Consider the following 27,392-nt stretch of genomic DNA (forward strand, 5'->3'; position numbering starts at 1 on the left):
TAGGTTATAGGCCAAGCGTGAATGTGAGGATAGCCCCTCTCTCACAATGCAATGTACATTGTACATGTGAAAATATGAATACCCATGCTCAGAATGTTAGTGTGATAAATGTAGATCACACAAATTTGATGCCAAGTGGGGCTGACAGCCGGTAGCCCCACTACAGCTTCATTTTGTATTTCAGACCTGACTGGCTTCTGTCTGTCTGGCACCAACATTAGTCAACAAGAAGAGTGAGAAGGGTAGATTGTCTTAGCTATCATGTTGGCTTCACAAATTCCAAATAACTTGAGAAAATTAATAAAGTGGATTTCATACTCGAGCACAGGTTTGAACCCCTTAATTTGGAGGAGAAACTTGAAGTAAAGCGACATTTGTGCCCATCAACCACGGGATATTGTCATCCCTCAAACTGCTGGTAAAAGTAACTGCAGGTTTAATATGGAGTGGTTTTTGAAGAAAAAGTGGCTAACAGTTAGCATACAAAAGAAGTCACTCTTCTGTTTTCTATGTTTGCTATTTGTTGGAGATGGTACTTAGTCGAGGACTGGGTTACAAAGATTTGAAACATCTTTCTGAGAGGATTGCAATGAGAGCAGCGGGAGTCATCTGGACAATGCTGTGAAATTGGGCTTACTTGGAAGGGTAAATGTCGCAGCCCAAGTTGACAGTGCATACAGGCGCTCCATTGAGCAGCATAACAAACAGGTGGAGGAAAACAGGTACGTTCTCAGTTGGATCATAATATGTAATAAAGTGTGTGGAAAATATGAAACCGCACTGCGGGGGCACAACGAGTCGGTGGACTCCCTGAATCCTGGAATATTCAGATGCATTTTCAAGACTGTGTGTGAGGGCGATTTGATACTTCAGAGGCACTATGACGCTCAGCCCATCTTCAAAGGGACATCCAGCACTATACAAAACGAACTGTTAGACTGTATGTATGAAGTGTACAGGGAGGAGATGGCCAAGCAAGTGGACGAGACATAATTTGATGCAGATGAGACATCAGATGTCTCCTGTAAATCACAAATGGTGGTTGTGTTGCGATACATGTTGCCAGACAATACAGTGACAGAGAGATTTTTGGAGTTTGTGGAAGTCAAAGATAAAACTGGACTCGGCCTCTAATAGCATCAAGGGGTGTGCTAGAACCACTGAAGCTGGGAGAAAAGCTGATCGCTCAGACTTATGATGGTGTGGCTGTAATGAGTGGAAACGTCCGAGGGGTAAAGACGCTAATGAAAGAGGCATACCCACATGCCCAGTATGTTCACTGCTATGCTCACCAGCTGAACCTGACCTTACAGCAACTTTGTTCAGCAAGAATGAGCATCCTGAAGGTGTTTTTTGCAGATTTAACTGCTTTTGCCCCCTTTTTCTCTGGTGCTCCAAAACGTGTTGCGCCACTTGCTGCGGCAACACAGAGACGCATTCCAAGGCCACCCGCTTTACGCTGGAACTTTAAAAGTAGAACTGACAATGCAATTTGGGAAAACCGTGCTCCTGTGTATGGGGCCACCATTAGTGAGGTATACGGCCTGTCAAAAAAACTCCGGGACAGAGCCTTTCTGCAGCTGATGGACTTTTTTTTCTTCCTTATGCCAGAAGTTGATGTTTTATACAACACTCTGCAAAAATGGAGCATCGATGCATCTGGGATTGGCAGTGTGGTCACCCGTTTCAAGGAGAATGTCCAGAATATGTGGAATACTGATGAATGGGCTGCCACCGATCACAATGGAACAGATGAGCCAGGCCGACAAGTAGCTAACACAGCGCCTTTGATGGAGACATGTGACACCGTCATCTTCCAGGTGGAGCAGAGGTTTTCACAAAGTGACCACCTGATCGCTGCCAAGCTGGTTGACAGCTTGCTCTTCCCACAATTTGTCCTGTTGTTCCCTACATCTGAGCTTGACTGTGCGGTGAAACTATGGCCTCTAGGAAATGAGGAAAAGTAGAGGTCTGAGCTGACCACTCTGTACCGCCACACTGAGCTTCACACTTGTAAAACGGGCCTGTCTCTGTTAAGATCCATCCATGAGAACAACCTAGAGGAGGCTTTTGCTGAGACTGTCACTGCTCAAAATTAACATAACAACACCAAGGACATCCGAGTCAGAAAGGAACTTTTCCACCTTGAAGAGGATAAAAACCTTGACTCGCAATGCCATGGGACAGCCGTGATTCAACTCATTGGCCATGTTGTCCACCGAAAGACAGCTGATTCAGCAGCTACATTACTTCATTCCCAAAGTCATCGAAAAGTTTGCCCAGAGGAAGAACCGCTGTGCCAACTTTCTCTTCAAGTGAGCCCTCAGCCTTGGTGAGTGAAAGCATATTTTATCATCCTGCATTTGTGGTGCTGGTCCGTGCCTTGGTCATATTTTTGTGCTGGATCGATTGATATAGATGATGATGTGTGTCAGTGTGTCCGTGCTTATCTATTTAGGTTGTTGTCATAGAATGGATCTGTATCCCTAAAAAGTTGTCTTTCCGCTTCATTGTGGCCTTCAGTGTTGTTGAGCTCATTGCTGTTCGTGTATGGCCCTGTAGGCACATTGGTTCTGAGCTTGGTTGCATTCCTAATTTAGGTTTGTAAATGTGACAGTGGTAATTTTACATGTGTGTGAGAGAGGAGAGCAATTACACAAGAAGGTCTATCTCTCTCTCTCTCCAGTATGTGTACTACAACACCTGGTTGAAGCAAGCCACTCTGTCTTTAAAAGTATTTTGTGGAGCCACTTAAATAAACACATCAGTAGCTTTACTGGTATGTATCCTATATTTTGAAATGGTTTGTGCCTCACCAATTTTTTAAAATATAAAAACGCCACTGCCTACAAAATTATGGAAATACGTCCAAACTAAAAACAACAGTCATGTAGATGGTTGTTTCATAGTGTGTAATTAAGAATAATAAATATATTTAGCCTATAACAACCCTCCGTTTAGGATAATGGTATTAGGCAATATCTCTACATGTCCTGATGTGTAGGCCAACTGTCCTCAGATAAGATTTATAGAATGTAAATAGCCTTCATAAAGAAAAATGTCTTGTCTAAATCTTTTTTGTGCTGCTGTAAAGATGTATATCACAGTGACATGCAACCAGTAAATATCAAGGTTTGTTATACAATTCAACTCATTAATAACTTGCGTCGAAGTGATGAACTCATTTTCTGGTTTGAGTGTTGCGGAACTATACCACTCGTAGGAAAATTCATCTCCACACTGGGGAAATAGACGCGTCGAGAAAACAACGTCAAAATAGCTTTACGCTTTGTGATCTGAAGACTTTAATGTGGATAACTCGGTGATGTCCATGTAATTTATTATTCGTATTTTGCATTTGTGGAGGCGCGCGGGTAACACTTCTTTCCGGGCAGGTGAAACGCTCGGACTGTGCGTTGCGGTGAGGGCTAGGCTTATGTTTCTGAGTAGCCTACTAGCTGTCTTCACATATGAAAAGAGCAAACTACTGGACCCAAGACCAAGGACAAAGCGTACTGATCAAGTATGCGCTTAATTGGAGTACACGGGCGAGGTGTCCCTTGCATCATCGACGGGATTACATTTTCGTAATGTACAATAATTCGGCTGTCGATTCCACCTTCAAAAACCTGGATTATGTTTCCGAAGTTGTCAATGGCACTCTGGAGCTTTTGTATAATGTATCCGTCAACACCAGTAATACAGCTACGTGCGGGGAGCCACTACTAGATTTCGGTAGTGGAGAGAAAATAATTATTGGAGTGATGCTGGCTATCATAACAGCGGTCACAGTGATGGGAAATACATTGGTTGTCATAGCAGTTTGTGTGGTGAAAAAATTAAGACAACCATCAAACTACCTTCTTGTATCCCTGGCCGTGGCGGACCTCTCCGTGGCCATAGTTGTCATGCCCTTTGTTATAGTGACAGACCTAACTGGGGGCAAGTGGCTTTTTGGAGAGGTGTTTTGCAACATCTTCATTGGTATGGATGTAATGTGCTGTACTGCCTCGATCATGACACTCTGCGTGATCAGCGTTGACAGGTATGTTAGTTTAACTTTACCAGCGGAATAAAATGCATATATGAAATGTTTAAGCTATTCAGTAAGCAAAACATGTTTTGGTTTAAATGACGCACCTTAGCCGGATGTGAAGTGGTTTGCTTTATGTTGAAGTCTGAAGGAAAAAAAATATTAGCTCCTAATAAACCATTCAAAAATAAAACTTTTTTGTAGGCCTATACAGCATTTGATAATATGGCTATAGTCGGATTATAGATTCACAGACCCTTTTATGTGTATGAAATATACTGGTCAGTAGCCTAGATTTTCTTATGCCATTGTAAATTGCGAAAGTTCATTTTGTAATTGAAAAAAACGTGTTGAATAGATTATGATTTTTCAAATTGCGGCAATTGAACCATTGTATGTTTCAGTTGGCCCTAAGGAAGACAAAACCAATGCTTTTAAAAGTGTTGGGTGCCCGTGTGATGTGTTAGTTAAAGAAAATGTATATAGGCTACTGATTATTCTATGGCAATTTCATTTGTTTCTCACTTGCATCAGAATATGGATACAATCATGCGTAATTACGCATCCTGGTTTATACTGTGTATTATGTGGATATGGTAATGGTTTTGATCGATTCCATATGCTATGGTTGTTCGAAACATACAGCATTTTAAGACTGGCTCATAGGCTAATTTGATATTAATATATCATTATGAATGAACGCATCAGCTTATGTTATTCTGTCATACACCTTAAACCTTTGGGTCTATCTATCATTAGTGAAGCCTCTTTAGTATATATAATCTTTGGGATCAGTAGCAATCATCCAGTTATCCAGCAATTCAGTTACTGTAGCAAATATTAACATTGTGAGTGAATCCCAATGGATTTGTTTGAATCAGTTGCCTGCAGAGAGTTAAGGCAATATAGCTAAAAACACATTTGGCTATACGCTGGCTCTGGCAGTATTACCAATTAATGTATTAAATTCTTTGTCATTGTCCCTGCTAGTTATCCATGGCTGTGATTACAAGAAGGTATTCACCTCAGTAGGTTAATGATGCACAATGTTACAAAGCAACTAAAGGTTCTCTACTCACGAGTGCTCATGCTTTTTAATATGCTTACTCTTTTTCTTCTATTCACACCTATTTCTCCGAAGGATGACTTATACCTGATGGGTCTGCCAAAATAATTTTTCACTGTGATTGGCTTCTGGATTACCATGAAAGCACTTTTGATTTCGATTTTGCAGAGAGGAGGCAGATTGGAAGTGTTCTGCTGTTACCAAATAATAATCTAGTATAAAGTAAATTCAAGTAATAAATCAGGTTGTTCCCCGAGAAGTTATATTGAAGGCCACGTCTGAATGCGGTTATCAGAATCCGATTATCCGTTCTGGCTCACCAAGCTTTATTAATCCAGTACATTACACCAAGATAGTATCCATGGCACAAGCAGTTCCTTTGCTAAAACAGACTGTTTCTGAATGTCAGAAGGTAATGCTATTAAAGGGGAACAGGAACATGCGATTATCTTAATCTTTGGTATTTGTAGGCGATTGCCTTCCATTCCTGATACCCAAATGCAATGGGATAGGTTTGTATTGTATATTGGGGGGGTCGGGGTCTATCTTTTCCAGGAGGGTCACATTGACCTGTCTGTAATATTGGGGGGGTCCCCCCCTAATTCTACACCCCTGCTCAAATGGTATTAGATAGGGCCTACCACTCAAATGCAAAGACTGGAAACGATAAGGTGGCGTTGACACTGATGAAACCTGCAGATGCCTAGCGCTTCTAGTGAGTTGATGAGCAATCAGCAGTATTGACGAGTACACACATTGGTACATTTGTCGACAACTGACAGACAAACTAAATGCACGCTTCGTTAACGGTTGAACTCTAAATGCCTGGACATGCATCTCAATCACTACGCCATGTAAATGGATCACTACACAATTTTCGGGCAAATTGGGTCATTTCGGTCTTTTCGCATATTCCTGTCCACTGCATTTTCCCCAAAGTCTACGCCCTTTCATTAGCCTAGTGTTTGGTAGTGACATGATCTTCATCCTCTTGGTAAACAAGAAAAGGAACCAGGCACGCCTAGTTTGGCCATGCCGCAATTAGATAAATGTTGTTGCCCTCACTGGATGTAAACCTGGGTCTCCCACGTGAGTGGCTGTCTTTAACCACTACCCCACAAAGCTATACATTTTCTGAATGTTGGCATAGCGTCTCAACATTAGATAATTTTATCATGCATTAATATCATGCCAAGTTTGAATATGTCGCTAGACACCATTAAAGCATTGTGTTAAACTAATGTTTCTTATTTAGTTTACTTCCACCACGAATAGCAACTATGAACTGTATGGCTTTTGCCACTGGCCATTTTAACAGCTTATTAGCCAGTAATAGGCTTTCTAGTAGGCCTATCTACTAGCTTACTACTTGGAATAGTCATAAGAATTGAGCAATTGCTAGCAAGACTGAAGATACACTGCCAAAGCTATTTCATTTCATGGCACAACAACGCTTGTTTTTCTTTCATTCTTGAATGATATTGATACCTATATAACTATCAATATTGGTGATGATAAATGACTTTTTCGTCAAGTGAAAAGACCAATAGCATCCAGCTGCAGCCCGCAGACTCGCTGGCTAAAACTCGGGTGGTTAAAACTCGGCTGGCTAAAACTCGGCTGGCTAAAACTCGGCTGGCTAAAACTCGGCTGGCTAAAACTCATACTTCCTTTCGTCATTTCCGTTTGGTAATTTACTGACCCACTCTTCGCAATTTCAAACTACCTCTCGCTAAAACTAGCTTGTTAAACCATTATACCTTATACATATAGCGGCACGATTAAGTTCATTATTATCGAAATTGTGATACTGACGTGCAATTTCCAAATCACCAATTAACCAAATTTTCAGCACAAAAAAATGGGAATGAGTTATACTTCACACCAGGCAACGGGCACACATCATATGTCCGGAAGAGTTTTTCTTGCAGGTCCTGTAGGTTTTTAGGACATTACTTAAATACCCAGAACATTTTGTTTTTTAATGCTTGATTTCTATAGAATCACTTCAGATAGATGTTTATACCATTCTAACACAAAGCACTTAAAAAACCATACAAATTCTTTGTTAAAGAACATTAAAGAATGAGTACACTGTTTGCGTTGGGGGCAATGGCTCAATTCATTTCAATGTAGGGAAGCATAGCACATTGGCTTCAAGGTTTGAGCATAACCACTAGTCTAATGTCTAACCCCAAACCTAACTCATAAGCCAACAAGCAAAAGTCCAATTTAAAGTGTTTCACGTTGATATGTAATGTCAGGGTGTTTCAGTGAATTGAAGTTAAGGAAACAAGTACACACACTAGCATGCACACAGTCTGAAAATGTCGGCCATGGTGTAGGTTATGTAACTGATATTTGCATGCAATATGGTTTATTCACTTAATGGATAAAGGTTGTTCTCTGGTTTTGTGATGAAACAAACATTTCTTATTGTTGTCTCTGCTTTGTATATCACAGTGGCATAGGTTATGAACTAACAACCTTGAACAACCAAAATAGTTGTTACAAGTATTGTTGGTTGGACTACTTCATTTCTCTCAGATTAGCAGTCATCAGTAATGACGGAGGACAATAAACACAGGACAATAAACACAGGACAAGTGTATTATTTACAGCAAGCAGAGGAGGTGAAGTGTAAATCAACACCAACATACAAACCGGGAGGTGGCTTTAGGACGGGCAGTGTCATCTCTGGGGCAGCCTGGTAGAGACAGTTTGGAAGAAATGGGCCTGGGTACTCAAAGCTTATGTGACCTTGGAACACGCGGTTATGGAAACCTTAGACATAACAACAACACTGTTGGATCATCAATAGACCTGGGGCTGGAACACAAAGCATGATGACTAAAGCCCCCAAAGCCTAGGTCTTACGACACCCCTGGGACAGAAATCATGCAGGACACAGAAGGTATGTGGATGTGTTTTTGAGGGGGTTTGAGGAGAGGGTTGAAAATGGCAACAGATGAGAAATGATGGTTAACAAAAGGAAAAACTAATAAGGGATGACATCCATTTACCTCTGTATGGAAAACATGCTCCTTCCCCCGAGTTTCCTTCCCCCCGAAGTGTTCAATGCCTCCGTCATCAAAGGGTTAATCTAGAAGGTGACATATTACAGCGTCAGATGTTCCAAATATGGAAGGAGAGACTGCTGGATGTTTTCAGAATGTGTTGCTCAGCATATAATGAATTCCCTCTAAATGTATGGTGTTTGCTGAGTCATACTTTAATTGATGGGATCTTATAGTATATTTTGTTATATATTTTACATATCATTTTAGTTATCAAGTCATCATTCCTATCTAGTGAATTCATACATATTTCATACAGTAGTTCTCAAATGTATTCACCCCCCCCTGGGCTTTTCCACATTTTAATGTTACAACATGAAATCAAAATGGATTAAATCAGTTTTTACCACTAATCAACACAAAGTACATTGTCAAAGAGAAAATGATATCTAAAAAAGAATTGTAAATCAAAACAGAAAATGTTTGATGGCATTAAGTATAGTAAGTCTAAAGGCTGTGCTGGGAGATAATATGAAAACTACAACCACTTTCAAAAAAGTGGCCTTTAGGAGAAAAACATAAAGCAGGTGCTGATCTTTTTTTTAATATCAAATCTCAGCCAGAGTTTCCCAAACAAAGTGGAAGAAGATTTTATCGTCTGATAAGGCCCAAAATATAGCTTCCTGGACATGGCACAAGCATAACATCGCACATCCTGGGAACACCATCCTTAATGTCAAGCATAATGGTGGCAGCAGCATGGTTTAGGAAAGCTTCTTTGCAGGGCCTGGAAAGCTTGTGGAGACAGAATGTAAAATATCTTGCTGGAAGATCTCTGAAGTCCCAGGTCCCTTGCAGACTTCAACAGGTTTTTGTCAGACATAGCACTTGACATTCAAGCCTAATAGTTTTCCAGATACTTTTCCTTCAAGCTTTAAGTTTGTCTGGCCCGTGTGTCTTATGCTTTTTCCTCAGGAGTGGTTTATATCTATTCCTGAGGTTCCCAACTCCCAACTACGAGCTGCATGTTTGTTGTAGCCCCAGAAAATCATACCCAGTTGAACACAGTGATGTCCCAATTGATTATTTGATGAGTTGAATCAGGTGTGCTTGGTTGAAACTACAGTAAAAATGTGTACTGTTGTGAGTACTCGAGGAGTGGAGTTGCTTTACCCTACAGGCCTGATTGCTTCCTGGTCACCTCCCTAACCTTTTCACCCAATTAATACATTTGGGTGGACACACAGCTCTAGACTGCGTGGTTCCTGGTGGTTGGTGGTTCCAAAATTCTTCAATTTTACAATGAAAATACACGCTGTACTGCTGGAAACATTTAATGCTTATCAATTTTTTATAACGTTCCCCAGATTTATCTCTCTACACAATTCTCTATATGAAAGTTTCTTTGATTTCATGGCTTGATTTGGTAAGACATTTTCATTTTGGTCATTTAGCAGACAGTCTTATCCAGAGCGATTTAAAGTGCACACATTTTAGGAAAGCTAGGTGAAGTAACAACACACCTTACTAGTGATGGCATTCTAATAAATGTATTAGCTTGTGTTAAAAGTGACTGGAAAAGTTAATGCATCTAAGCTTGTGTCATGGCAAAGTGTCTGGGTACTTATGTACGTGTGATATTTATGTAAATCATTTTCAATAAATTGTCACGAATCTCTAAAAATGTGTTTTTGCTTTGTCATTTTGTGGCATTATTGTTTTTAGATTGATGGCAAAAATAAATATTTATTCACTTATAAATGAAGTCTATAACACAAAAGAATCTGGAGGGAAGGATTCTGAAAACCTTCCGAAGGCACTGGAACCCATGGGTGTTTTACGGAAATGACTGACTGAAAATGCACATTTGTTATAATGGCCATTTTACCACCTTTCATTGCTGCCTGCAAGCCAGTGCCGACATACCAGTACAGTACTTAGTATATTCCCCCATGGAGAACGGTTGTTTTGTGTTTTTTTTTAGCCAGTGATTAACTTCAATCCAGGGAAAGCATGTGTGTGTAGTTTTGTGGTGCAGAATAAACATCCACCCACCACGGTACAGCAGCACCCAGCCACCACCACAGATGAGTTGACCTGGATGACGGTTGCACACATAATACAGAGTGACAACTTGGAGGATACACACAGTGGTATCCCCCCCCCCCCCCCCCCCCCCCCCCCTCCTTTCCTACATGGACACAGTGTACTGCCTGCTCTGAAATAATGTAGGAGATGAGAAACATGGATGAGGAGAGAAGAGACTCTAAAGCCACAGTGTGGTGACATCAAAGTGAATGTGTGCTGGGAGAAGGATGCTAATTCTCATGTAATCCTTTAATATGCAAAAGAAAGAAAAAATTATGCATGCGTCTATCTGTGTTTTGCAGTTAGGTATTCATTACTCTTGATAACATTTTACCCAGTAAGATGTTATACAAGCAAGCTGTAAACAGTTTTTTCTAAACAACCAGATGTTGGAGTTTGTCCGATATACTGAAATTGCTCATCAGAAATTAATAATTCAGGGTGCTGAGGGCTTTATTTTTGGAAAGCATTCATTCACAATTATAGTTGTATCTCAGAACTGCCTTTCCAGAACTGCCATACCCGTTATTAGACATTTAACCGAAATGGAACGGATGAAATGTATGTCAAGTGTTTCTAATCAATGTGACTCTCCGATAACGATTAATTGGAAAGTATACTGTTTCAATCCTGATACCATTAATGACTAGAACACATTGTTTTAGGCTACATTACTGATTCACCATACTGCAATGATATGTGAGAGAGAAGAGGTCATTGAGGCTTGGTGAAGACAATGGCAGGAACTAGAATGACACAGCCCAATTATAGTTCTGATCTGATCGTCATACACATACTTATTTTAGGCATTTGTCTGATGTGTTCTTTATACTTACCATGTCTTTTTTTATTCAGATTTTTTTAAATAAATGTTTTGCACAAGGATTATTTAGACATTTGTCTCTAGTCAAAATGTTTTCCTGCAATGGATTGAATGCATTGGAATACTAGATTACAGTAGATTATGTGCTGTGTATTTATCTGCAGGCGTGCATACATTTCACAAATCATAGGTCAATGGCAATGTCAATAGTTTTTTATCCAATTTTTTGGCTAATTGATTTAGTTAGTAATAAAAAATAAATATATAGGCCCATCATCTTTTCTACATACCTCAAATGTATTTGTGTGTTCAGGAATGTCCACCATTTTATTTTACGCGAACATACAGTGGGCCAAATTGAATCTGTTTGACCACGCGTATAGACACGTATATACATTTCTGTATATTCATCCCCACACATTTTGGCAGGGAGTCTTTGTTTTGCATGTGTAGACAAATTTATACTTTAGACACCCACCTAACACATAATTTAGAACTACGATACTGTGGCATGAATTATTCATATAATGTTCCTGCTTCCCTAAAGACCACTGGCACAGGGAGAGAAGAGAGCATGAAGATGATATATACAGTGGGGTGAACAAGTATTTGATACACTGCAGATTTTGCAGGTTTTCCTGCTTACAAAGCATGTAGAAGTCTGTAATTTCTATCATAGGTACTCTTCAACTGTGAGAGATGGAATCTAAAACAAAAATCCAGAGAATCATATTGTATGATTTTTCAATAATTAAATTGCATTTTATTGCATGACATAAGTATTTGATCACCTACCATCAAGTAAGAATTCCGGCTCTCACAGTACCTGTGATAAAAATGACAGACTTCTACATGCTTTGTAAGTATGAAAACCTGCAAAATCGGCAGTGTATCAAATACTTGTTCTCCCCACTGTACCTTACAATAACTTTCTTTCAGTATTAAAAATACAAATATCAACTATTTATATTTCAGTAAGATAGAACTGGTCAGGGGTTTGAATACTTTAGCAAATCACTGTATAACCCATCTCCACTGTTTAGTGTGAAATACGCTCTTATTTTATTATTCACCATTAGCAGAATAAATGGCATTTCAAACAAATACAAATTAGAATTATTTAAAGATCACCCCTTTTTTGGGTGGGTCATGTCTCAATCAGGAGGTCCAAGACTTCTCTAGATCACTTAAATTCACACTATGGTTGTAGTACATAGAGAGGCATGCTGAGCAGATTATCTAAGCACAAGGTTACATGTTATCTCATATGCTTATCATACGATCAGGCTGTTTTGATGGAGATGCTCAGCTTGGAGACCCTTCAGTTTATTTCTCTTCTTTCTGTCTTCTCTTCTCTCTTCTGTTCTTTGTGTGATGGCGTTTCTATGATGTTGACTTTGGAAGTGCTGTTACGGGTTGTGTCATTAGGGAAAATGCAATGTTTGACTTAACCCAACAATTTTAAATGCATTCAGACTTAAACAGTAAAGAGTTAGAAACAAGTATATCCACATCCTGTTTTATTTAGTTGTCTAAAAATGCTCAGGTAACAAGCTGAGGATTGTTATGCAGCAATTTAACAGTAAAATGTTTGTCTGCTAATTGTTTACCTAAAACTTGAAAACTATCCTTGATGTCCAGAAAAATCCTGAAGTGAAAGTATTTATGTTCCTACTTAGTGTTAAAAAGCAGTCTCATTTCCCTGCAAGACATTAAGCAGCTATACCATATTATGAAATCAATAATACAATGTAGAGCAGATAGAATAAAGGCTAATGCAACCATGATATCAAAGTGAAATATAGTTATTTCATTTTCGTTTACAAATTTCTTAGAAATGAATAGGAGAAATATTGTCAGTATTCACTGACTTTGCTATAACACTCCAAATTGAGCTGAGATCAATGTCATTTTCTTTGATCATCTTAAATGTCTCCACACCTTTATTCAATCCACCTGTGGCCAATTCAATTGTTTGGACATGATTTAGAAAGAAATAGACCTCTGTATATACACCAATCAGCCATAACATTATGACCACCTGCCTAATATTGTGTAAGTCCCCCTTTTGCCGCAAAACAGACCTGACCCATCGAGGCATGGACTCCGCTATACTTCTGAAGATGTGCTGTGGTATCTGGCACCAAGACCTTAACAGTAGATCCTTTAAGTCTGGTGAGTTACGATGTGGGGCCTCCATGGATCAAACCTGTTTGTCCAGCATATCCCACAGATGCTCATTTGGACTGAGATTTGGGGAATTTGTAGGCCAAGTCAACACTTGAACTTGTTGTTTTGTTCCTCAAACCATTCCTGAACCATTTCTGCTTTGTGGCAGGGAGCATTATCCTGCTGAAAGAGGCCAATGCCATCAGGGAATACTGTTGCCATGGAAAGGTGCACATGGTCTGAAACAATGCTTAGGTAGGTGGTACATGTCAAAGTAACATCCACATGAATGGCAAGACCCAAGGTTTCCCAGCAGAACATTGCCCAAAGCATCACACAACATGTGTTCTCCAGGTAACAAACACACACACCCGGCCATCCACGTGATGTAAAAGAAAACATGATTTATTAGACCAGGCCACCTTCTTCCATTGCTCCGTGGTCCAGTTCTGATGCTCACATGCCCACTTTAGGTGCTTTCAGAAGTGGTCACAGAAGTCAGCATGGGCACCCTGACTGGACACCCCATATGCAACAAACTGCGATGCACTGTGTGTTCTGACACCTTTCAGTACCAGCATTAACTTTTTCAGCAATTGGAGCTACAGCAGCTCATCTGTTGGATCGGACCACACGGTCCAGCCTTCGCTCCCACTTGCATCAATGAGTCTCGGCCGCCCATTACCCTGTCGCCGGTTCACTGCTTTTCCTTCCTTGGACCACTTTGATAGGTACTGACCACTGCAGTTTTGGAGATGCTCTGACCCAGTTGTCTAGCCATCACAATTTGGCCCTTGACCAAGTTCCTCAGATCCTTATGTTGCTCAGATCCAAATATTAGGTCTAAAGATGATACGCTTTAGGCAGGATTCCTCCATGCTTCAGCACCATATCTCTTTACTGGTTTCCATCATGAGCTTCAGTGTTTAACAGACTGTCATGATTGCAGTGCTTTTCCTAAAATAAATGTAAAAACTCTGAAGCCAAGCCAGTGTACTATTTGTTATGTTGAAAATACTTTTTGAGCATTGCTTGTTGGAACCTTTGGTTTTGTCCCAGAAAAAGGACACAACCTTATAGCCTGTCTGAGGTGACCTCCATGGCTCACATTAGTGGGAGAGCTGTGACTCACTAGTCTGAACTGGAGCCTATTGTTACCACAATAGGTTCTCATTTATATGTCTTTTGGAAGCACAATGCTGCAAATTTCCTCCTGAATTGGCTGCATCAGAGACTTTGGAAGTAAACATTAACAGTTTTGGTTTTGCTGTTTGGTACTTAAGTAAAACATACATTATGATTTGATCAATTTGAAGTGGTGTTATCCAACCAATTCAAGTCAAGTCAGCCACACAACCAACCCCAACCTGGCACCCGAACAAGTCTTTGACATGGCAAGCTCAGTCAAACTCTCAAAGTATTGAAAAAGACAATCCAACAGTGCTGAACAGATTTACCAATACAATTTAAACAAAAATATTTTCAAACTGAGAGAAACTGGAGGAAGATGAGCCTGGGGATGGGATGGTAGGGTTGATAGACTGGGAATGCAAACAAACCCCAGGGCCCACATATAACTGTTCAGTGATGACTCAGCAAGTGTTTATGTAAGAGGCAAGGCTATTTTAGATGAGCACTTCCTACTTCTAACTGATCTCTCCACTCACTCGTTTAAAACTTGACCTGGCCCAAGATGTTCTAGACAGCTATTATCAGTCAAGTGTCCATGCACATATTAAGAGGGCAGGGGTTAATTGTAGAAAGTGCAATTAAAATAGGCAATATATTAGACAATGTTTGGCCATTGTTTCTGTTTCTTCACTTTAGATGGTTTGTATTGGGCCACTTATTGAGCTGAAAAAGTACATCTGATATCTGATATCTTTCAATGGTGTGCAAATAATTTATCCCTGTATTTTACAGACAATAGTACAATGACAGCATATCAAATGTTGAAACAGAGAAATGTTATTATTTTTGGAAAAATACATGCCCATTTAAAATGTTATGCCAGCAACACGTGTCAAAACGTTGGGACAGGGGCATGTTTAACACTGTGTTGCATCACCTCTTCTTTTAACAACACTCCATGAACTTTTGGGAACTGAGGAGACCAATTGCTGTCGTTTTGGAAATGGAATGTTGTCCGATTCTTGCTTGATATTGGATTTCAGCTCCTCAACTGTTTGGGGTCTCCTTTGCTGTATTTGTCATTTCATTTTGTGCCAAATGTTTTCAATGGGTGACAGGTCTGGACTACAGGCAGGCAAGTTTAGCACACAGATTATTTTATTACAGAGCCATGATGTTGTGATACATGCAGAATGTTGTTTGGCATTTTCCTGTGAAAATAAGCAAGGCCTGGATCTTGTTATCTATGGTTTGCATGGTAGAGTTTTAATGGATTAAAACTTTAGTGCATTTGTGGATGCAGCAACAACATGTGTTTACAGACAATGGTTTTGATTAGTGTTCCTGAGCCCATGCAGTGATTTCCACTACAGAATCATGACTATTTTTAATGCAGTGCCATCTGAGGGCCTGAAGATCATCCAATACTGGTTTTCGTCCTTGTCCCTTGTGTACAAATCTTTTAGTAAAATTGTGTACCATATATTATGAGATCCGCAAACTCTTTGCAATGTTAAGTTTTGACACATTATTCGGGAATTGTGGCACTGTTTGCCCACAGAGTGGTGAACCCCTCCCCATCTTCACTTCTGACAGAATCATTCTCTCTGAAATGATCTTTTTATACCCAATCATGTTACTGACCTGTTGCCAACTGAGTTAATTAGTCGTGTTAGATTCCACCAGGTTTAGTTTTTTAGCATTACACGTTTCCAGTCATTTTGGGGCCTCAGTCCCTGATTTTTTTTTTAAATGTGTTGCTGGCATCCAATTCAAAGTGAGCATGTATTTTCCAAGAAACAATAACATTTCTCAGTTTCAACATGGGTATGTTGTCTAGGTTCTATTTTCTATTGAATATAGCTTTTAAATGAATTGCACATCATTGCATTCTGTTATTCTTTACATTTTATACAGCCTCCCAACATTTTTGGAAACGGAGTTGTAGAATGTTTTCTCTTGTTGAGCAGCAGTTTTTCTGCATTCAAGTTATTGTTTTATAGCGTACAATGTTGTAATATTTAGCGAACGAAACATCAAGCAAGCACAAAATGCACTGCACATTGAAGGAAAACATCCACCGATCTCTTTACTCTATAAATGCAGAACAATGATATTGATGATTTACATCATGCAGTTGTTACTAAAATAAACAGTAAATCAGATACAAAACACAATCTAATTGTTTTTTGTGGACACTGAAGATAACCTTGAAATATTTTTTTTTTTTCAAAAGTAACAAAATTCTACTACTTATTCTTAGAGAGGTCTAAAAGCTTCTGACTAGATTCCTTTAGTGTGTTTTTTTTTCTAGGGGGAAAGCCATTCCAAATGACCCACTCCATCCCAGTTAAATATTTTACCATGTTTCCTATCTCCAACATAAAAGGTTTGAGTGGTGCTCCTGGAGGTGAGTGATGATGGATCCAGGCTCGGCTTGGCTTTTCCATTCTGTGTGCAGAAAATAGTTCCACTTTAATGTGCTTTGGCATCCTAGTGGAAGTAATGGGACTCTCCATTTGCTCAGCCACACTGTTTGTCTAGGGTATTGTGGTCCCTTGGGGCTCAGGAACACAATAACTCTGGATAAGGCCTAATCCAATGTATAAAAAGACAAGCTCCTCATCTTAAGATAAGAGCTGTCCCTCTTCTCTCTCTATTTTGTCTGTGTGAGAAGTGACACCGAGGTGCTTCACTATATAGAAATTGCATCCAGAATTGCACCCTATTCGCTAAATAAGGGCCTTGTTGAAAAAGTAGTTTACTGTTAAGAGAATATGGTGCCTTTCGGCAACCTGTTTTGATTCAGCTTCATGCATCATTCGGTGTCATTGTTGAAAAATAAAGGTCACACTGCCATGCTGGCTCAGGTTGAACTGGACAATTCTTCTGATGTGTGTCTTTTGGTGAAATTGCAAATGCCAGATTAGTAGGCCGGTGGAATTAGTCAGCACTGTCTGGGTTTTGGGAGTTTGTTCTTAAATATGGATGCTTCGCTTTGTTGTGCTCTAGTGACTCCTTGTGTGCCTATGAGCTCAAACAAGGTAGAAGGCTGGAGTAGGTGTACCACTCTGTATGTATTTAATTGGTCACTATATGTTAGAGTTTGAGTGACAGAAGTATTAAATCCTTGTGCATTATTATGTAATTCAGGTTAATAAGAATGAAAGGAATAAGTAGTTGTATCTTTATATGACACTGATGTGGTGAAAAACAATGAATGAAACTGAAAAACACTGTTAGATGAGAGCCAGGTGTAATGGTTGGTGTTGGTGGTTGTTTTACCTTGTCTTTATCCTGACATTGTTTGCAGTTAAATATAATTTAATTATTTAATTTAGCAGAAGCTCATATTCAGTGAGAACACAATTTTTTTTTTCAACCTCACAGAAATTGAACTTGCACAATCCTGGCATTCCAAGCACCATTCTCTTATCAAGTTAGTTAGGACTTTTAAATTACTGGTTTTGTTTTATCTGTTTTCTGTTTTTTCCACACAAGCTGACACATCTGACTCTACAATAAATGTACTTTGGCCTTTTCAGCAATGTACTAAGCGTAACCCATAAAGGGCTTTACCTTCTCTGACCGACCAGTGTTATCTGTTTGCTGCCACCATTTTTCATGCATATGGTTAGTGCTCATCCTTGGACAGAGATTGTAGATAAAGGACAGCCCATTTAAAGATTCTCACTATTTATTTAATTATTGCAGGTTCACTCTAGCTGCTTATTATCTCTGCTCTGTGGAGGGGTGCCCCAGATCCAATATAAACATCCAATATAAGCAAACCAGATATGTTCAACCCTAAACAGGAAAAGAGTAGATTCAATTGAATCAGAAAATTATGAGAAAGTGGCTCTTATTGGGGTTTTATTGTAAAGAACCAACTTTCTTCCCTGTTGTTAGGTCGAGACAACAACAATAATCAACATTATTATATCTACAGGACAGTCAACCTACCAATTTAACAATGAAAATACATGGAAGGCACACACAGTAGGTGGCCAGATACTTGAAATCTGAGTTGTTTGCAGGAATGCAACCTACATTTTGATTTAGTAAAGCTAAAAATATTAAGGTTAACTTTGTCCCTTCGTCCTTCCTCTCTTGTGTTTGAATGCTTTGTTGCTGTATTTCTACTTCCACAAATGTGGGAGAAAATTATGTATTGTCAAGATTATATAATACACTTGGCACTGAAGCCCATAACCCCAGCTGCCAAGCCCTGAGTGTACATTTAAATATTTTTAAATCATTTTTGGTCTGAAGTACAGTGTATCCCTAGAGCTGCACATAAAATTGCAAGTAGCTTTATGGCAAATATTTAGCCTCTCTGCAAAAGCATATGGAGTTAATCGCCTTTAAAGAATATGGACATAACATATCACCAATCAACTAGAGGGAGTTGGCAATATCTTAAAAATGAGTAATAAACACATTGTTGTACTGAACAAGGCAAAGGCTACAAGCAGCTCTTATTATGACATCTATGATATGAATATCATTGCGCAACAGAAAGCTTATGAACTGTAGGCAAAATAAAACTATATCAAGGGATAAAGAAGACCAAATTCATTGGAAAAACAAGCTTCCCTAGTGTCTTTTTGCCGGACAGCGTAAGCGGAGCCGACTAAGAAGAGTGAATGAGTGACTGACTACCCCTTGTTAAATAGCGTAGTGGTTAGAAAAGCGGACTTGGGAACTATAGGTCCCAAATCCGTATCTTCTCCCAGGCAAAGCGTAGTACGCATTGTGAATTATTATTATTGTGAAAAAAAATGGGCCGAAAACTTCGCTGGCTAAAACCATTAGTATATGCATTATAGTAAGCCTTAACTGAAACTGTATACGGTTATATTGCGACTGTTTCTCGCATGGAAAAGTTTATCTTCAGTCTTGCTAGCAATTGCTAAATTTGTATACTTATTCTTAGGAAGTTAGTAGATACCGTATCTCACAAACTGAGTACACCCCTCACATTTTTGTAAATATTTGAGTGTATCTTTTCATGTGACATGTCATGGTACGGTGAGCAGCAGTGCCACGGTGCCGTACTTTCTCAGTTTCCAACACATATGAACACATCCCGGACTGTCACATGTTTCCAATCATTCACACCAGGTCCCAATTGATATCGTTTGTATGTGTTTAAATGTTTCTGCTCTCCCACATTGTGGATCAGTGTCGTGTTTGGATGTCGTGTATGTTGCCGTTATATGTAAGTCCTTGCGCTCTTCTACCTTCCATTTGAGGATGCCCCACAGATGCTAAATAGGGTTTAGGTATGGAGACATGCTTGGCCAGTCCATCACCTTTACCCTCAGCTTCTTTATCAAGGTAGTGGTTGTCATGGAGGTGTGTTTGGGGTCGTTATCATGTTGGAATACTGCCCTGTCGCCCAGCCTCCAAAGGGAGGGGATCATGCTCTGCTTCAGAATGTCACAGTACATGTTGGCATTCATGGTTCCCTCAATGAACTGTAGTTTATCTTGGTCTCATCAGACCCCAGGACATGGTTCCAGTAGTCCATGTCCTTAGTCTGCTTGTTTTCAGTAATCTGTTTCCAGGCTTTCTTGTGCATCATCTTTAGAAGAGGCTTCCTTCTGGTACAGCCATGCAGACTAATTTGATGCAGTGTGTGGCATATGGTCTGAGCACTGACAGGCTGACCCCCCACACCTTCAGCCTCTGCAGCAATGCTGGCAGCACTCATACGTCTATTTCCCAAAGACAACCTCTGGATATGACGCTGAGCACGTGCACTCAACTTCTTTGGTTGACCATGGCGAGGCCTGTTCTGAGTGGAACCTGTCCTGTTGAAATACTGTATGGTCTTGGCCACCGTGCTGCAGCTCAGTTTCAGGGTCTTGGCAATCTTCTTATAGCCTAGGCCATATTTATGTAGAGCAACAATTCTTTTTTTCAGATCCTCAGAGAGTTCTTTGCCATGAGGTGCCATGTTGAACTTCCAGTGACCAGTATGAGGGAGTGTGAGAGCGATGACACCAAATCTAACACCCCTGCTCCTCGTTCACACCTGAGATCTTGTAACATTAACAAGTCACATGACACCGGGGAGGGAAAATGGCTAATTGGGCCCAATTATTTTCACTTAGCGGTGTACTCACTTTTGTTGCCAGCGGTTTAGACATTAATGGCTGTGGGTTGAGTTACTTTGAGGGGACAGCAAACGTACACTGTTATACAAGCTGTACACTCACTATTTTACATTGTAGCAAAGTGTCATTTCTTCAGTGTTGTCACATGAAAAGGTATAATCAAATATTTAAAAAAATTTGAGAGATGTTCTCACTTTTGTGAGATACTGTACTAGTAAGACTATTACTGGCTAATAAGCTGTTGAAACGGCCAGTGGCAAAAGTTCATAGATGCTATGGTGGAGGTAAACTTAATAAGAAACGTTAGTCAGTTTAACACAATTCTCAGTGGAGTCTTGGGACTGCTGGAATGTGTAATGCCATGGCGTAGTGGTTAAAGACAGTGCTTCTCACGTGGAAGACCTACTGTAAGTTCGGATCTATTGAAAACATTTATTATTTATTTCTAGTAGATTGCACGATTTCTCGTCTTTTCACTTGAAGAAAAAGTTAGTTATCGTCCCCTTTATTGATTGTTACTGTATAAATGTCATTCACGAATGGAAAAAAAAAGTATGTTGTTTTGCCATGAAAGAAAAAAATACGTTCTTATGCTGTGAAATGAAATAGCTTTGTCAGACTCGCTAGCAATTGCTCAATTCTTATGACTATTCCAGTAAGTTAGTAGATACTGGTAAAGCCTATTACTGGCTAAAACGCTGTTAAAACAGCAGAGGTTAACTTAGTAAGAAACATTAGTCAGTTTAACTGTATCAGTGTAATTCACAAATGGCTAATTAACTATTAAAACGGTCCGTGGCAAAAGAGGATTTGTTCAGGATATACAAATGCCGGGTAGACAAGACGCCATAATGACTTGGAGCAAGTATACCAAGTATACCATTCTATGGTGTAGTAGTTAACAACACAGCCTGGGTTTGAATCTTGTGATGGCAACACTTTCTATTGCGGGCCGGCTGAACTAGGCTTCCCTGGTTTCTTGTTTGGTTCTATGTTTCTTTTTAAATGTGTCCATTATAATTTTTCAAACAATAACCTTGTTCTATTATTTCCTCCCTTTCAGGTATCTGGGGATCACTCGGCCCCTCACTTACCCAGCTAGGCAGAATGGCCAGCTGATGGCTAAGATGATCCTGGGGGTGTGGTTGGTGTCTGCCTCCATCACCCTACCCCCTTTCTGCGGCTGGGCCACGAATGTCCACACAGGTGATGTGTGCCTCATTAGCCAAGACTTTGGCTACACCATCTATTCCACGGCCGTGGCATTCTACATCCCCATGCTCGTCATGCTTTTCATGTACTACAAGATCTTCAGGGCCGCCCGCAAGAGCGGCCTCAAGCACCGCTTCACCGACTTCGCCCGTCGCGAGCGTCTGGAAACGGTGGCCAGCGAGGCACTAAAGATGCAGGGCTTAAAGCCGCAGGGTGTGGCTGAAGAATGTGCGGTGCTATCCCGCCTGCTGACCCACGAGCGCCGTAACATCTCCATCTTCAAGAGGGAGCAGAAGGCGGCCACTACGCTGGGGGTGATTGTGGGCGTGTTCACCGTCTGCTGGTTGCCCTTCTTCATCCTGTCCACGGCCAGGCCCTTCATCTGCGGGGTGGAGTGTAGCTGCGTCCCCATCTGGCTGGAGAGGTTCCTTCTGTGGTTGGGCTATGCTAACTCCCTAATGAACCCCTTCATATATGCTTTTTTCAACCGGGACCTGCGCTCCACCTACAAAGACCTGCTGCGATGCCGTTACCGCAACATCAACCGACGCCTGTCTGCTGTGGGCGTGCATGAAGCGCTCAAATTGTAGGAGGAAGATGACATTGGAGGAAGACAATTTGGAGTCCCAAAAGCATCCAAGGAATTTCTGATGCGGTCTTCATTGCAAAGGCTACTGGAAGGTATGGTCTCTGTAGTTTTATAATAGGCTCAGACAAATGACCTGTGACCTGTAGCTGTAGATAAAGACAGAGACAGACTGTTAAGTTGTCTCCAACCCCCCCGGTGGAGGCAAAAAGACAAGGCCATCACTTACTTTTGGGTCTGTGTGACTCACTATGTCATTCTATTTTGGAACTCAAAACCATGGGCCGTATTTGATGGGCTATTCAAGTTGACACTGGCTTTATGCATATGCTACTATTCAGTCCTGACTTCATATTCATGTCAAGCGGATGATGCACTGACTGGGGAAAGGACAGGGGTATCCAGGCGATAATACTGGGTCATTTGAAAACATGGTTTGCAAATGGATTTCTGCCAGATTATATTTGTACCAATAACTACTGACCATTGCAGGTCGCAGAATTTTTATTTATGTAACATGTCACCTTGTCAGTACAATAGATGACAATGGTGAACATCTGGAAGTGGTTTGTGTGTGGATTATGTGGAGATAGGTTTTATCTGTTCAACAAAAAAAAATACAGAACAGAAGGCATCCTTTTTGTTTGTCAGGTTATTTTCAGAGATGTTTTCGTCCCAGTACCTCACAGTCATTTTATTTAATAGATTGATCAGCATCACTTAAAACTCCCATCCAGTCTTTGCAATTTTATTTTGAAATCACCACGTATGTCTAATAAATCACTGTGTGGTCATTTAATGAATGTACCCTCAAAATGTGTGTTTTCATCATTTATTTTCCTGAGCCTCTTTTGGTCCTTCAAATGCTCAGTCTGATCTTGTGAATGTTATAAAACCAAAAATAAATATATTGGCATACGTAGCGCAGATTTACTAATTAGATGGTTTAGAGCCAATACCCTTATTCAGACAAACTGTATTTTGACATAATTGCAAACTATGAACAAGATAGTTTGCAATTATGGATGAGTTCAATCATCAATTTCTTTATGATTTAACTCATACAAAGTGGGAACCCCTCTGCAGCTTTGTAATTGTTATGGGAAAGCAGAGTGCGATAACTCCACATAGATCAGACATCTATCCAGGTGGGGAAAACCAACTTGAGACAATGGTGAGTGCAGTTACATTTTCATAGACCGACGGTTTACTAATGTGTTGAACTGTAGATTAGGGTAGTAGATGGATGGTTAAGATGCTGTGATTCCATTGTGAATTTGTGTGGAGACAAATATTATTTTCAATGTGTTCTGACAACTGCCACATCAACGGTGCTGCCACTTTCTTGTTTTTAAGGTTTTAAGCTTTCCCAAATCCTAACCTTTACATTAATAATGTGGAATTAATACCGAACTATAATCAAAAAAGGGTAATCCACCCCCAGTAAACACTAATCATGAAACCCCTCTCAATTGCCCGATAGCCTTCATTATATCAGTGGATGAAATATATATATTTTTTTCAAATGTCAACATTAAGAAATCCCAATTTTTTAATGTCCATCTTCACAACTCTACAAAAAGACTGGAAGGTCATGATGGATCCTCCAGTACACATCTTGCCAAGCCATTGTTCCTCTTATCACACTGATTGCTCAACCAAAACGTTTGAGCGACCACAAACCAATAGCTGTTCACTCATATCCTGGACAACAACCACGGATGAGCTCGCAGGCACCCAACCTCCCACCAAGACTCATAAGATCATGATGAGACAGCGCAGGCCAGTCCAACATCCCCCCACTCATCAAGGGTTAGGCTGAGAGGATTCTGCGCTGCCTACTGCTGGACCCATGATAGCCCCGGGCATCATTGTTACGTTGAGACCGGGATTCGAACACTTGGCTTCAATGACATAGTTATTCTGACAGGCAGTGAATAAAACCACTGTGTCACAGTAAAGCAATTATCTCCATGATTTGAATTCTAAAATGTGTGTCTGTCCAACCAAGAAATTGTGTAGCGGTGGTTCTATGCTATATCATCTTTAAAACAATTACCCGAATTCCAGAGCAGTTCCCACGCAGTTCCCACATCTCTTTTACTGTCTACTTGCTTCCAGACATGCAAGGCTCCTTGCATGTTGCCATAGCAACCTGGTTCACACAGCTTTGAGCTAGATATGCAGTCTCTACCAGGATAAAATTAGTTGAACGATTTTAACCTCTTATTTTACTATTCAGTTCATTCATGCTGTTTATGTCTACTGTCACGACATCTAACTCTTTTGGGATTCATTGTTTAGTGGGGTCTGCATGAATTCCACATTTGTCAGACATGCTATGCATTATCCATGGAGAAGAGAAATCCAGTTCAGAGTAAATCTAACATAGTTCAACAGCACAGTGGTTCATACTTCACCCAACAACACTTAGGTACGTACTGTAAGTGCAATACATGTAGAAGGTAATGACAGATCTGAAACATTGAGGGCATGAAGATCTTTCTGAGGTGACTTTTCACCAAATAAATAAAAAAGTTAGCTGCTGGTTACAGAATTTCCCCTACACTCTGCAAATATATCCTATAGGATATTTCTACATAAACTGTGTGGGACTCTTGTAAGTTGTTTGATGAAAGGGTTTTCAAATTACCCCTTCTCAATGGTTCCTCAAAGACCCATCTGAAAAACCTTTTGAGGTAGATTAGTATGTTCTTCATATAGTTAATTCAGTAAATAGTAGTTAGTTATTAGAAGTAACTATTATTAATAGTTATTTACAATACTTTTTAAAGTTCTTTCTTGAAAAACATGCAGGTGTTCCCCCACAGTTTCAAAGTAAAAGATATTAAAATAACCTTTTATTTTTAGAGCGTACCACTGATTGTTTTATAATTAAAACAGTCAAACATTTATAATGAATTGATTTTCTGTATTTAATTGCAATAATTGAAAACATTTTATTTGCTAAGAAAGATTTTCAATTTTCAAGGGTAAGTAGCTCTTAGTGATGCACTTTACATTTATTTAATTAAGCTCCAACCAACATTCAACAACTGTTTATTTTTTTGTGTTGCAATATCCATATTCTATGAACATTCTTCTACTGTCATTAAGACATTAAGTTTGCTAAATGTCATTGCAACTTTGATTGGAACAGATGTCTTGTCTATAATCAGAGGTCTTATTTTGGTAAAATTAAAGGCTTTTTCTTCTGGCAAAATCCAAATAGCTTGTTAGCATGATGGTGAAGTGTATCTATGAAAACGGAGGGATAAATAACATATAAACCTAAGGCATCAAGGATTCGATAGCTGTACTTCAATACGAGTTGTATCTCTTGTAGAACAGATAAAACCCTCTTACATTTTCAAAAACATTTGGTATTTGGTTCAATGCACTTCATGTGGTTCCTGCAGAATTTGTTGATGAACATATCCCAATTCTTCTGTAATGCTTGGTTCCACTTCCAAAATGAAATTCAAAGTCAAACCATATAGTAAAGTTCAAACATAATTATAAATAAGAAACTGATTATCGGTTAAGGCTACACTTAAACTAAAGTGGATGACAATGGCCAGGGAAGGAAAAGATACATACAGTATCTCACAAAAGTGAGTACACCCCTCACATTTTTGCAAATATTTGATTATAACTTTTAATGTGACAACACTGAAGAAATGACACTTTGCTACAATCTAAAGTAGTGAGTGTATAACAGCTTGGATAACAGTGTAAATTTGCTGTCCCCTCAAAATAATACAACACACAGCCATACATTTCTAAACCGCTGACAACAAAAGTGAGAACACCCATAAATGCAAATGTCATAATTGGACCCAAAGTGTCAATGTTTTCTGTGGCCACCATTACTTTCCAGCATTGCCTTAACCCTCTTGGGCATGGAGTTCACCAGAGCGTCACAGGTTGCCACTGGAATCCTCTTCCACTCCTCCATGACGACATTACAGAGCTGGTGGATGTTAAAGACCTTGCGCTCCTCCACCTTCCATTTGAGGATGCCCCACAGATGCTAAATAGGGTTTAGGTATGGAGACATGCTTGGCCAGTCCATCACCTTTACCCTCAGCTTCTTTATCAAGGTAGTGGTCGTCATGGAGGTGTGTTTGGGGTCATTACCATGTTGGAATACTGCCCTGCGGCCCACTCTCCGAAGGGAGGCGATCAGGCTTTGCTTCAGTATGTCAATCAATCAATCAATCAATCAAATGTATTTATAAAGCCCTTTTTAAATCAGCAGATGTCACAAAGTGCTTTTACAAAACACCTGGCCTTAAACCCCAAGGAGCAAACAATAGTAGTGTTGAATTGCAGCCTTGGTTTGTATTGATCATAAATGGCTTGTCCAATCTGACTGTAATTTGTGTTAACTGTGGAACAATGTTTTTATATATATATATATATAATTAACAGTACATGTTCGCATTATTGGTTCCCTCAATGAACTGTAGCACTCACCAGTGCCCCAGTGCCGGCAGCACTCATGCAGCCCCAGACCATGACACTCCCACCACCATGCTTGACTGTAGGCAAGATACACTTGTCTTTGTATACCTCACCTAGTTGCCACCACACACGCTTCACACCATCTGAACCATATAAGTTTATCTTGGTCTCATCAGACCACAGGAAATGGTTCCAGTAATCCATGTCCTTAGTCTGCTTGTCTTCAGCAAACTGTTTGCGGGCTTTCATGTGCATCATCTTTGGAAGAGGCATCCTTCTGGGACGACAGCCATGCAGACCAATATGATGCAGTATGTGGCGTATGGTCTGAGCACTGATAGGCTGACCCCCCACCCCTTCAACCTCTGCAGCAATGCTGGCAGCACTCATACATCTATTTCCCAAAGACAACCTCTGGATATGACGCTGAGCATATGCACTCAATTTCTTTGGTCGACCATGGCGAGGCCTATTCTGAGTGGAACCTGTCCTGTCTTCTTATAGCCTAGGCCATCTTTATGTAGAGCAACAATTCTTTTTTTCAGATTCTTAGAAAGTTCTTTGACATGAGGTGCCATGTTGAACTTCCAGTGACCAGTATGAGGGAGTGTGGGAGCAATAACACCAATTTAATACACCTGCTCCCCCTTCACACCTGGGACCTTGTAAAACCAATGA

The 27,392-nt window shown here is 40.0% G+C and overlaps 1 protein-coding gene across 1 annotated transcript; it reads left to right on the forward strand.

The window, feature by feature from the left end:
- Nucleotides 1-3,270: 3,270 nt before the first annotated feature.
- htr7c (5-hydroxytryptamine (serotonin) receptor 7c) lies at nucleotides 3,271-25,023 on the forward strand. The gene is made up of 2 exons (XM_010876653.4): nucleotides 3,271-4,045; nucleotides 21,513-25,023. Exons 1-2 carry the CDS (start codon nucleotides 3,471-3,473, stop codon nucleotides 22,249-22,251), a joined length of 1,314 nt encoding a protein of 437 aa, XP_010874955.2. The 5' UTR covers nucleotides 3,271-3,470; the 3' UTR covers nucleotides 22,252-25,023.
- The last annotated feature ends 2,369 nt before the right edge of the window (nucleotides 25,024-27,392 follow it).

This window comes from Esox lucius, chromosome 13, assembly GCF_011004845.1.
Source record: "Esox lucius isolate fEsoLuc1 chromosome 13, fEsoLuc1.pri, whole genome shotgun sequence".
Taxonomy (NCBI): domain Eukaryota; kingdom Metazoa; phylum Chordata; class Actinopteri; order Esociformes; family Esocidae; genus Esox; species Esox lucius.